At 42.7% G+C, this 13760-nt stretch overlaps 1 protein-coding gene across 4 annotated transcripts in view; it reads right to left on the minus strand.

Moving 5' to 3' along the window:
* Positions 1 to 3143: 3143 nt before the first annotated feature.
* MOGAT1 (monoacylglycerol O-acyltransferase 1) overlaps positions 3144 to 13760 on the minus strand; it is a 47839-nt gene continuing 37222 nt past the window's right edge. For all 4 annotated transcript variants that reach the window (XM_028105320.2, XM_028105325.2, XM_028105326.2 and 1 more), the window contains one exon: positions 3144 to 3733. In XM_028105320.2, coding sequence (XP_027961121.1) covers positions 3583 to 3733 — 151 coding nt within the window. In that variant the 3' untranslated portion in view covers positions 3144 to 3582. The remainder of the gene's footprint in view (positions 3734 to 13760) is intronic.

Genomic DNA, 13760 nt, shown 5'->3' on the forward strand with positions numbered 1-13760 from the left:
CGCACAGACTCTTCCCCGTGTTCTTTCCATAAGCGGCTGGCATGGCGGACAAGTACGATGCCATCTAGTGGAGTTCAGGAGGCCAAAGAAACAAATGGTGCAGAAGCACATGGGCCCTCAGTCCGGCAGAACAATGTGCCCACTGTCTTCTGTTCTGGCTTTTCTGGTCTCGTCACATCTCCACGGACCACAAATAAAAAGATTTGAGCTGGCCGAACCACCCTCATTCTGTCAGCTTTCAGCTCTGTGGTTGCCAAAACATCCTTCCATCACATCACCCCATTCGCTCCCTCCTCCCACCACCCACTCTGAGCGATCAAAGTTCGTTATTGCCCAGTAGACTCGGAGGGAAGTGTAAAATACGACGGGAGAGCTGGGGATAATGAATATGGTCGTGGGCATTGGGACACTCTACTGTTTGTTTGTTTGTTTGTTTTTTTAATTGTGACTAAAGTCAAGAAGTAAACTTTATTTCCTACATAATAATAGTTTTGGGGGGGTGTTAATGCTGAAAGACCTGGGGAGGAGGTTTACGTCTTTCTGGCCATCCACCACCCCTGAACTTCACTCTCTTTCACTGTTTAAAGCAGCCTTTACCCATGTGAACCAACAGGATATCACGCCAGGTAGATGGGTCCCATACGGTAAGAATTCAGAGGCCAACCTAATAGGCTTAACCCTTTTCTCATTTTTGCCTATTTCTGGCATGTTTTTCAGGAAATTTCAGTTAACATGTTCTCCTCTTAGGCCTTTAAGTACATAGCAGGTACTCAGCAAATGCTTGCTGAGCGTTTGTCAAGGGAATCAACTGCTAAAGTGAAAATGGCCCAAACCCAGAATGGGTGATTAAAAATTTAAAAATCAAGTTTTATAGGGTAAAGTTCTTTTTGTAGTGATACAATGTCTGACTTTTTTAAATCCCCAAATATCTAACTTATCCAGGGACTCAGTTTCTACTGAGGATGAGGATTTGGAGGATGAGATTCATAATAACTTCACAATAACTGCAAAGACCAAGACAGAGAATGCACATAACGCTATGTGTAAATCCTAGAGCATGGTTTCCTGGCACATCATGCTCAATGGCACTCAGAGTTAAGGATTATATTTGTAGAGGGCATTGAGGGTAAATGTACAAGGCGGCCCAGAAGGAGTTCTCAGTGCCCCGGGGGCGTCAGCAGTCCTAGAGATGCCTACCACCCCAGGTCCCTCTAAGCAAGCCCCAGGGACGAGGGAGTCCCTAAGTCATCACACCTACAATATCTGTGTGTCAAGGAGCACTTCTTGAAAAGCTGTTTTAAACTTTCATACAAGTGTACAAATGTCACAGAATGATCATGTTGATGTGAGTGAATCCTTTTACCTTCCTTCACTCAATTACTATAGGGGACACTGCTCTATAGTAACTGGGGCACTGCCCTATAGTAATTAGGGCACTGCCCTATCATATAGGGGACACTGAGATCATAATGTTATTTATAGATATAATATGATGACATACTTGGACCAATGGTGAAAACAGGACTGATTTTGTTGCACAAAACAGAAAACTTTTCTTTTTTATTCTTGCATAACAGGGAGGCTTGAGTTCATTACTGGTATTGGTTTACAACATTTGTTGCTGCCCTGGCTTTGGATCCGTGCCTTTGGAAATTCCTTTGGCCTTGCCCTTGTGGTTTCAAGATGGTTGAGAGCTCCAAAATGACATCATCCCGTTGTCCAAAGGCATCACGTGGAATCCCTCTCTCAATGCACCAACTCCTTATCAGGGAGAAAAGCACTTGCCAGAGGCCCCTGACCAGACACCCTTAGAGTCCGTTGGCCAGAACTGGAACACGTGGGCACTCTTAGCTCAGAGTAAGATTGAGAGAGCAAGTCTCTGACCCGTTTAGCGGTGCCAGTCAGTGAGTGCCAGTCAGCGGGACAGAGTTTTGAGAAGTCAATTAGTACGTGTCTGACTTATTGCTCTGCAAAGCATTTCTGGTTATAGCTTAAAGGGAAAAACACGTCTTCATTTCCCAATATTATCCAAACAAAATGACTTCCTATTATTAAAATATATAAACAAACTTTTTTTTTTTTTTTTTAAACAGAGCATCTGTGATTTCTACAACATCTGCCAACGCTCTGTAGATGTTTGGCAGTTTGGACAATAATGGTCTGCTCAGATTTCTTAAAATAGGAATTCTCACTTTCCCTCCTAAAAGTTCCCAGACTCTTTCAAATGCCTTCATGTCTTAAGTCCGTGAGCTCCCTCATAAACTGCCTTTTCCCCCTGGTCCATCTGTGTATCTTCTCACTAATTATTTCACATAGAGGCTTCTCATACATTTATATCTCAACATCTTGTGAAGAAGTAATCTTTGCGATATGAGATATTAACATTTTTAATTATTTTAAGGTATATATAAACCATTCCAGGATAATATAAAAACTAATAAAATTTTAGAATGTATTTTACTGTTGTCATATGCACGGATTCGCAAATCAAATTAGCAAGCCAAGTACTGATTTATTTTTTTTATTTTTTTATTGTTATGTTAATCATCATATATTATATCATTAGTTTTTGGTGCAGTGTTCCATGATTCACTGTTTGTTCATAACACCCAGTGCTCCATGCAGAACGTGCCCTCCTCAATACCCATCACCAGGCTAACCCATCCCCCTACCCCCCTCCCCTCTAGAACCCTCAGTTTGTTTTTCAGAGTCCATCATCTCTCATGGTTCGTCTCCCCCTCTGACATACTCCCCTTTTCTTCCTCTCCTGTTATCTTCTTCTTTTTCTTTTTTCTTAAAATATGTTGCGTTATTTGTTTCAGAAGTACAGATCTGTGATTCAACAGTCTTGCACAATTCACAGTGCTCACTGTAGCACATACCCTACCCAGTGTCTATCACCCAGCGACCCCATCCCTCCCACCCCCAACCACTCCAGTAACACTCAGTTTCTTTCCTGAGATTAAGATTTATAATGAAAAGCAGCAGTCTCCTGCCTCACCTCTCCCACCCTCCATTCCCACTTCTGGAGTTAATCATTTTCAGTTCATTTACCTTTTCCTTTATGTATTTATATGTAAATTACATGCTTAAAAAAATTTTTTTTAGATTTTATTTATTTATTCGAGAGAGAGAAAGAGAAGGTGAAATAGCATGAGCAGGGGGGTGGGAGGGGCAGAGGGAGAGGGAGAATCCAGACCCGGTGTGGGGCTCCATCTCAGGACCCTGGGATCATGACCTGAGCTGAAGGTAGACGCTTAAGTGACTCAGCCACCCAGGCGCCTCTAAATCACATGCTTAAATTGCTCTTTCTTGATTTGTTACCTTGAGACTTCATCTGTTGGCTCTCTTCCATGCAATGTGAGGATTTGGCTCCCTCACACATTCCGGTGCCTATTTTTGTCCTTCCCCGCAACAGGCTCTATAGTTACGTCACTTTCTTTTTCTAAATGCTCTTCTTTGCATAGCATTCTGTTCTTCTTTATTGTTATAAAATTTTCTCTTATCTCTCTCAAGGTATAAATTACCGTTTTCTGAAGTTTTCTTCTGCCGGTTCCCTCTCTCTCACGTTCCTCATTTGTTTTATCTCCTGTTGGAAGCCTTTCTTGAAAATTCTGGTAACTCTTGAATGTCCGTTACTGACACTAAAAAGCTGACCAGCAGCTCTGTGTAAAATCTGTGGGTCTTCTGTCTTGGGTTGGTGGGTTTCCCCGGAGAGGAATCATCCATTCTCCTATTGGGATGATAGAAAGCTGGCTGCTGAGGATTGTGGGAACCTCGTGTGGGAAGGGGGTTTGGGAATTACCATTCAAAATGGAGGCTGTCCCTCAATCTGCTTTAGAGGCACCTCACCACCCCATCTCTCTCTGTTGGGCCTGGTATTCCAGAGCTTAGAGTTTCTCTAGAATTTCCAAGAGCAAAACTCTTGTGCTCTGCTCAGGTATGGACAAGCTGCTAGAGTTAGGGCAGGGAATCTGAGAGTCTGCTCCTTAGAGATTTTTGATGACCCTCCTTGGTTTTGATCCCCTCCACACCGGACTTCAGATACGTGGTGGCCTCCATGCTCGGCCTTCCTGAGATCCTGCAATGGCAATCACTTGCTTCTGACTGGACTCTACCCCTGGACTCTCTCTAGCATACAATTTCTGCTTTTTCTGTGCTGCCAAGTCAGTTACCACTTGTCCATCTGTTTTTCATTTTGCAAAATAGTGTTGACATCACTTTCTCCTCTTACTCCTCCCCTGTTCTCTTTGAGTTTTCACCACTTTTATTCCTTTATTCTCACTTCAGAGGAGTTTCACAAAGAAGTCAAGATTAATGCAATTCAACTTGTCACATTTAACTGAAAGTCATGACTGAAAGCCTGTAGGTGTCCAATTTTTGCTCGGCATAGACCCACCTAACTACTTAAGTAGATATGGGGGGGTGTGTTTATAGAAACAAGAAAAAAATATATATTGTTATCTCAGGTGAGAGAAAGACTATACTTTCCAGCTTCCCTTGCACTTGCTGCACCATGTGACTAAGTTCAGGCCAATATAATGAAAGTGGAAGTGACGTGTGCACTTTGGAGCCTTGGCCTTCACAACTCAGTGCTTCTCTGCCCTCATTTTGTTCTCGCCGTGGGCTAGCATGGACGTGGCAGCAGCCAGCTTCCACTGTACAGACAAGGACAGCACCAGAGGGGATGGCAGAGCAATAAACGGAAGGACCTTTGCTTTTGAATAAACATGGCCACCATCCTGGACTGTTCACCTCCAGACTATTATGTGAGACAGAAATTAATTTCTTCCCGCCTCTGTACTTCGCGGTCTTTCTGCTACGGCCACTCAGCCCATGCTCTAATGCAACCTCGTTCGGTAGTTCCCAAAGCAAGTCTACGAATAAAGCTGCAGATCTACTGCCTATGGTGGTTTACAAAGAGAACAGAATCCCAGACCACAGTTTCCCAGATTCTGCTTCAGTCTGTCTGGCATAAGGTGCAGAAATCTGTTTCGTTGTTTTGTTTTGTTTTGCTTTTAACCACTTCAATTTTTCTGATACATTGCCAAGATTATGAACCACTGACCTTGCCCAGTTTACTATAAAACACTTTCCTCACCTTCCCATGGTTTTCCCATTTCTCATCCATTTCCTCTGAGTCTCCATATTCTCTTCCTGATTCCTTTGTTAGAAGTCAAATGTTAATGTTATCGTAGTGGACAATTATTTTTTTCTTCCCGGAATCCATTCACCCTGATTTCCTTTGGGGAACCACTTATCCTTTATTCTCTGTCCATGTGGTTCAGAAAGCCAGCGGGCCCCACAATCTCCCCATCTCTAGGGGAGGGGCACTCAACCACGGAGCCCAGGCGAGTCAGCGTATTTCCAACCTCTTGACCACAATGATGCGTTCAGGGATGGACACGTGATCCAAGTCAGTACAATGAGACCCAATTCTAGGGAAAAGTTTTTTTTTCCTTTGGGAGTGCTGACCTGGTAGGATGTGTGCCTGCAGCTGCTGGTGCCCATCTTACGACCATGAAGGGAGTCGGACAGTGGAGTGAACACAGTGGAGAGAAGAGAGATGGAGCAGGACTGAGTTCTGATGATTTCATTTGAGCATCTGGATCGATCCCTGAATCCCTAGGCTGTTTAGCTACACAACTCAAATTTCTTTTCTTAGGAGGGAGACAGTGCTGACTAATATGTATATATACGTATATAGTATATATGTATAGTTATATGCATATATTATATGTAGTATAAATGATATATATCATGCTTTATTGTATTATATATGTGTATGTATATAATACTCTTATATTTACATACACATACATACAGCATAATTATAAAATTAACTGTGAAGTTCAAAAGAAAACATACAGAACAGGGCCCCTGGGTGGCTCAGTTGGTTAAGCAACTGCCTTCGGCTCGGGTCATGATCCTGGAGTCCCGGGATCGAGTCCCGCATCGGGCTCCCTGCTCAGCGGGGAGTCTGCTTCTCCCTCTGACCCTCCCCCCTCTCATGTGCTCTCTCTCTCTCTCTCATTCTCGTTCTCTCAAATAAATAAATAGAATCTTTAAAAAAAAAAATACAGAACCTTTCTAAGGGGATGAAAAGGTAATGTTTTAGAAATAGTTTCAAAAGGGCGCCTGGGTGGCTCAACTGGTTAAGCGACTGCCTTCAGCTCAGGTCATGATCCTGGAGTCCCGGGATCGAGTCCCGCATTGGGCTCCCTGCTCAGCAGTGAGTCTGTTTCTCCCTCGGACCCTCCCCCCATGCTCTCTCTCTCTATCTCATTCTCTCTCTCAAATAAATAAATAAAATCTTTAAAAAAATAGTTTCAAAAAGAATAATCATTAGATCAACATATCTAAGATATTGCTTTTCTGTTTTAACTAGTATCTAAGGTAGTATTATCTCTGAATTTTCATTCTGAAGCTCATACAAACAGACCTTTGAGCAATTGTGCAAATGTCTGTGTTATGAAGTCAATAACTTTCTGATTATAGTTCTAGACTCCATTCTAGAGTTTGTTCACATAGGTCTGATCCAGTTTTGCAGTCATTACAGGGCAATTTAAAAGAAAATATGTAAAAAATAGATAGATCTCTTGGATATCAGCAATACAGATTTTCTGAGTTAAAGGCACCTGGTAGATTTAATGTGTTCATGACAAAGAACATGATTTGGAAGCAGAATCTGCTTGCTGACCTCAGGAAAATTAAAGTTGGCTGGATGGGTTGAGCTTGTCATCACTTTCCAATATTCTATATTCAAGGTACAGAGCCTATTTGCAGCAGCACTAGAGTGTGCCCCCCACCCCCAAAACCATTCTCACCCTCCTCTGGGGTCCGCAAACCGAATCAGGTCAGCCTCCTGTTTTTATATAGCCTGTGAACTAAGAGTGGTTTTAGCTTTAAGTGGTTAAAGAAAGATCAAAAGAAGACTATTTCATTAAAATTACATGACATTCAAAACTCCATGTCCATAAATAAGAGTTTTATTGGAGCACTGCCACATTCATTCATTTACAATTATCTACAGCTACTTTTGCACTATAATGGTGGAGTTGAGTAGTTATTGGGTAAGATATTTCTTGTCCTAGCCTTGACTGAAAAAGTTTGCTAACCCCTGTTAAAGAGAATGGAAAGTCAGTAGTCACTTTCCCAGCCCTATTTGTAGCTGGGTGTGACCCATGGGACCCATTTCTGACCAATGAGATATCGAGCAGAGTTTGCCAGAGGGATTCTGGGAAAGATAGCAAGGTTTCTAATAAAGTCAAAGAAGAGAGTGGACACCTTTCTCCTCTCTGCCTTAAACTACATGGGGTAGCTGGAGGTGTGGTGGTATTTTTTGCCTCCATGATAAAAGAAGCATGAAGTTGACATTTCTATCTGCTCTTTAACTGGCTACGTCAGTCGAAGATCTAATGCTTTCTTGAGTCTCTGGAGTTGGAATTGATTTGAAGCAATCTAGAGTTTTTCTAAACCTAGTCTCAAGAATAGTCACCGTGGAAAGAATAATTTAGACAGATGCTTCTCATGGGAAACTTTCTGTTTCTTTAGGAATTTGACTGTGGTCATGTAACCCTGGACCCTAATTGAGGGGAGTTCAACTTTAGCCTAAGCTAAGTCTGCCAAGGTACTTGGAGTGGGAAGGATATAAAAACAAGTTTTAAAACTGTGTTTAAAGGGGCGCCTGGGTGGCTCAGTCGGTTGAGCGTCTGCCTTCGGCTCGGGTCATGATCCTGGGATCGAGTCCCGCATCAGGCTCCCTGCTCAGTGGGGAGTCTGCTTTTCCCTCTGCCTCTGTCTCTCCCCCTCCCTGCTCATGCTCTCCCCCTCTCTCTCTCAAGTAAATAAATAAAATTTTTAAAAATCCTGTTACATTAAAAGAAAACTGTGTTTCAAGATTAAATGTGCTCATTTAACCGTGGCAAAGATGTAAAAGTATCAGTGATTGCTCGTTTCTTTTTGTTTGTTTGCTCTTAAGCAGGCTCCATGCCCAGTGTGGAGCCCAATGCGGGGCTCAAGTTCACGACCCTGAGGTCAAGACCTGAGCTGAGATCAAGAGTCGGATGCTTAACCGACTGAGCCACCCAGGCGCCCAAAGAGTGCTAGTTTCTACTACTCAAGGGATCTTCCATGTAGGAGAGATAATTTTATTATTGTAAGGGAATACTCAAAATTTTATGTTCTGATATTCAATTCTCATTTTTATTAAGTTTCATGTGATGAATAAGATTCTCAAATCTCTAACAGAACTATTCCATCTATGGTCCTTCCGGGAACAAGGCATAAAAAATAAATAAGATCTAAATATGTATGTATGTTTTTAACAAGTAAAAGGTAGGGGGAAAAAACAAATAAAAACTTAAAGTTTATGTAAAGACTAGGGCATTTCCTAACATTTCAGATTTCAAAGTTTATCTCCTGTTTCAGAAGTTCCAGTGTCTAAGCACCCCTTTGATAAAAATATTTTAGAAATCCATTACAGGAGAAAATAACTTCTCCTTGAAGAGAAAGAAACTGAAGCCCAGAAGAGACAGTCACACATACACACAACCCTCTCCACAGGACCCAGACTCTTAGGGTATAGTCACTGTCATTAGTTTGAGGCCACTCAGACAAGACAGTGCATGAAGGAGAATTCATGACAAAATCTCCCTCAAATGTATGGAGACCTCCCAGAGCCTTAAGACTATCATTCACATGGAACTCACAGAAACTGAGACACTTCAGAGTATCACAGGATTAGAAAGCCGAGTTGGATATTCATTTTCCAAAAATTCATTTAAAAGTTGCTCTCTGGAACATTAAAAAAAAAAAAAATGCTTCCCTGTCATCCCTCCCAAAGGTAGACAGAGCGCCTCGCCATGCCCTCCACACCAGGGCCATGTGGCATTCTGCTTTCCTGCCTGGGAGGGTCCCACTTGGCCTCGATGGAGGGGCTTCCCAGGATGGGAGCTTTCACTGCTAACGGCAGGGAAGTCCAGGGCCAACTGAGACCAGTTGGTCACCCTTATCCTGACTCCTCTGCCTGAGCTTTCCCTTGGTGCTCACCTAAGTCTTCCTTATCGTGCAAGCCTCAGTGGATTCTGTTCCCAACAGAGCTCTCCCCAGATTCCCAGCTGGAACGCATCTCTTCACAGGGCCAAAGCTCTGGGCTGATGCTGTTCCTGTGATACTCATTTCCCTCTCTCTACAATGAGATAGTTTTCTGATTATGGGCCGGTTGGGGGGGGGTGCAGCACACGGGGCCTGCACCTTGGTTCTTTTCACCAAGTCAGTGCTTGATCACGATCATCCAACTGAGGGGCGCCTGGGTGGCTTAGTTAAGCATCTGCCTTCGGCTCAGGTCATGATCCGGGGTCCTGGGATCGAGCACCACCTCGGGCTCCCTGCTCAGTGGGGAGGCTGCTTCTCCGTCTTTGCTCTTCCCCCTGCTGGTGCTCTCACTCTCTCTCGCTCTCAAACAAATAAATAAAAAAATCTTAAAAAAAAAAAAAAAAGATTGTCCAACTGACTGGGAAGATGTTCCGAATGACTAGGCCCTGAGCATCTTCCTCCTCACAGTCCCCAGACTTCTTGGATTTACTGGCAGAAACACACCTTGCAGCCCTGGCCTCCACCCCCTCCATGAGAATCTTTGAATCACCAAGAGATGCAGGAAATTCCAACTGAATCTAGTAACCACAAACAAAGCTGAAAGTAATTCTTCAGTGGATTCTTGCCAAAGAATCCTGGCAGAGACTATCCCTGATGGAACTCTGTGAATGAGCAGAAAACATATTACATGCCCCAGACAGAGGATCAGACCGAAGCCTCTGCATCCCTGTTTCACAGAAACGAGAGCCCAGAGCAAAGAGAAATCACAGGCAGGATGGAAGAGAGAGAAATTTCTCCTTTGAAATAATGGCCCTGGGGCAGTGTCTAAGCCTATCAAGATGTGGAAAAGGAAATAACCCTCACAATGAAGTTAGGCCATAAGGATGTGGTAAGAGCTTCCGAGCGATTCCAAAGTTCAATCCCCAGAGCTCCTTCTGAAAAGCGTTTTCTCTGGCCAGAGGTGGTCAGCAGGGCATGCTGCTTGGCATACACTCTGTCATCTTAAACATCGAAACTCAGCTTGGTAGTCAAATCATCCTAACGGTGTGTTTCACAGAACTCTCAACAGGAACAGTGGAAAGAGACAGATGTAAAGGTCACGATGCCTACACAGATTTGGACAAACACGATTCTACCAGTCTGTTTTCATTTGCCTATTTGATCTGTGGATCGTTGCTATAATATCATCTGTCAACTTGGCACAGGAACGGGGGCAGAAAGGGCTTTCTTTCCGTGAACTTTCAGCTAAGTCTTCGACGGTCTAGCTATCTATGTAGATGGAGTCACGACATTCATCAGGCATCAGCAAAGATCCGAATCATAGTGGCCTGGCTGGGCTAAGGAAAGTGTGGACTCCCAATTCAGGACTCATTCCCTCATTACCAAGAAGGGGCCCACAAGTGGACATAGCCTCCCTCCGGCAGAATACCATTTCCGAGAGAACTAAGTTAAGGCCTGGATAGGCTTGTGTCCTGGTTTGAAACAGTGTGTTGCTTCCGGTGGAAACATTGTGGACTGTCACTATGTCACATCTCCTGGGTTTCTTTGCAATAATAATGGCACTAAGTTCAATCGCCTGTATATTATTCAAAATATAAATCAAATTCATCTTTAAAAGTATAGCTAGTTCCCAAATGAATCACATTTGCTTTTCTTCCCTGTGATTTAAATTTTCCTTTAGGGTGCCTGAGTGGCTCAGTTGGTTAAGCGACTGCCTTCGGCTCAGGTCATGATCCCGGAGTCCCGGGATCGAGTCCCGCGTCAGGCTCCCTGCTCGGCGAGGAGCCTGCTTCTCCCTCTGACCCTCCCACATCTCATGTACTCTCTCTCTCTCATTCTCGCTCTCTCAAATAAATAAATAAATCTAAAAAAAATAATAATTAAAAAAAATAAATTTTCCTTTATTTGGGTACTGTTATTTCAATAACAGCAATGCAGATCTATCCACATACCAACGTCTCTATAGATGTACTATATAAACCCTCTGCAAATCCCACTAAAATTATTTAATACGACTTAACATTCTATATTTACAGGTTCAGTGTTATTTTAAAGTTAAGTGAATTGGAAATGACAAATAATATGATCCTGCTCTCATGGAGTCAAGCCATCGAAGAGCCATCACAGTATTCCTTTACTTCAGCATTACACGTAAGATGTCATGCCAGGTCAAACTAAAGATCACATTTCCTGTCCATCTAGAGTTTTTAAAGATTTTTTTTTTTTTTTGACAGAGAGAGACAGGAGAGGGGGAACACAAGCAGGGGGAGTGGGAGAGGGAGAAGCAGGCTTCCCGCTGAGCAGGGAGCCTGATGCGGGGCTCGATTCCAGGACCCTGGGATCATGACCTGAGCCAAAGGCAGAAGCTTAATGATTGAGCCACCCAGGCACCCCCCCATCTAGAGTTTTTAAAGATGTTGTCGATGAACTGGAGGAGGCAGGCAAGGAGAGGTCCAACCAAAGACGTCTCTTCTTAAATCCAGAACATGAGGCAACTGTGGTATGAAGAAAACTTTTAAGAGGTACTTGGAAACAGGCACATACATATACATGTGTGAGAAATAAAATGAAATATTTTAACAAGGATAGTTTTTAGATTTTTTTCTAATTTATTTTTGAGAGAGCAAGAGAACGCATGTGCATGTGTGTGCGGGCGCGAGCAGGGGGTGGGGAGGGTCAGAGGGAGAAGCTGGCTTCCCGCTGAGCTGGGAGCCCGATGTGGGTTTCAATCCCAGGACCCCAGGATCATGACCTGAGCTGAAGGCAGACGCTTAACTGACTGAGTGACCCAGGTGCCCGAAATAAAATGAATTTAAAAATACGGTTTGGAGAACCGACCTTACCCTAGCTAATGCTTCATGCAGTCACACCTACCAAAATAAACAAACTAATAAATAAAGACTTTTAGCTAAACAGAAGTTCTTAAGCTAACATTTTAAATGTTTAACTTTGACGACAAATATTAGCCCACTTACGAAACTTTCTTACTCCGTCCTTCTAACGGTGGCCACACACCTTGCCATCTCACAACTGGTTCTCAAGGTTGTTCTCAGTTCTCAGGAAGCCTCCTGTGCCTGTTGGGTCTATGGGGGTACATGTGGAGGGGGTAGGCGGGGAGCAGTGTTTGGAAATGTAGATGGCTTTAGAACAGAATCACCAGTAGATGGACCCATAAAGAAACTTTGCAGTCATGTCCCACCTTCTCATTCCATAGTCAAGGTCACCTACCCAAGTTAGTGACCGCGATGGTAGATACCCTAGGTCTCCTGAGCCCTACATCCAAAGCATGGGCTCTGGCCAGAGGACCTGGTATCACATCTGAGCTCCACCACCCCACCATGAGGGTTGCCTTGAGCAAAGTTCTTCACCCCTCTGAACCCCAATTCTTTATGGGATAAAAATATTACTGACCTCACAGGGCTATTTTAAGAGTTAAATGCCATAATGTATGTGAAGTCCCTAGTCCTATATCTGGCACATTGTAGGTGGTCAATAAATATTAATGGTTTTTATAGGATAATATTTACTTAGTATTAAGCAGTTTTATTTATTTATTTATATTTATTTATTTATTCTAACTACAGTATTAAGAAAATACTGGGAAAAATTAAAGCCAAGCAGTATTTTTACACAATAACTCAGCATGTTCTTTAGCCAAAAAAATATTTTAAATGAGTATTGACTAACATAATTAAATAAAATTTAAAAAATAAAATAAAAATTTGCCATGAAAAAAAAGAACTAACTTCATATTCAAAATAATAATATGTGAAGATATTTCTGTTCTCTCTGAAGACAGTAGGTTTCAAGAATGTTCTGAGTAGGGACGCCTGGGTGGCTCAGTCGTTAAGCATCTGCCTTCGGCTCAGGTCATGATCCTGGACTCCTGGGATCGAGTACCCATATAGGGCTCCTTGCTCAGTGAGGAGCCTGCTTCTCCCTCTCCCTCTACTGCTCCCCCTGCTTGTGCTCTCTCTCTCTCTCTCTCTGACAAATAAATAAATAAAATCTTTGGAAAAAAAAAAAAAGAATGTTCTGAGTATTTCCAAATTCACAGAGCTAATAAATGGCATGCTCAGGATTGAATAAATAAATAAATAAATGAGTATTGAAAACACCTATTTTGATAACGGACACCAGAAACACCAACAGGTCTCAAGAATCAAAGCATAAACTGTTGTCCAAAATGCCTGCATCCAAGGGAGGCGATTTCACTTTTGACACATAAAAAAAAAGAAATTTAGTTTTTAGCTTTTTCTGTTATTTTGCCAAGTGTATGATTGACTCGAGTGTGGAAAGCCGCTTTATTGAGGTATAATTCACGGTATCGTAAGATCCTCCCATTTGAAGAGAGGAATTTGGGAGTTTTTAGTATATTCGCAGTGTGTGTGACCAGCCATCACCACAACCCAATTTCAGAACACTGTATCAAAAACTAATGATGTACTGTATGGTGACTGACATAATAAAAAAAATTTTTTTTCATCACCTGAAAAGAAACCCCGGACCTATTAGCAGCGATTTACTTGCTTTGGAATCTATCCATTTTTCTACCAGTTTTTGAACATTTCCATATCTGACAAGTTTCACTCCTATTTGAACTGCGACCCCTCCCTGGCTTGTTTCCTCTTCCTGCCCTCTGCTCGTTTCATCTGGCACATCTG

Source organism: Eumetopias jubatus, unplaced genomic scaffold (assembly GCF_037043125.1).
Source record: "Eumetopias jubatus isolate StellerSeaLion01/CBP00866 unplaced genomic scaffold, mEumJub1_p1.0 scaffold_3, whole genome shotgun sequence".
NCBI lineage: Eukaryota > Metazoa > Chordata > Mammalia > Carnivora > Otariidae > Eumetopias > Eumetopias jubatus.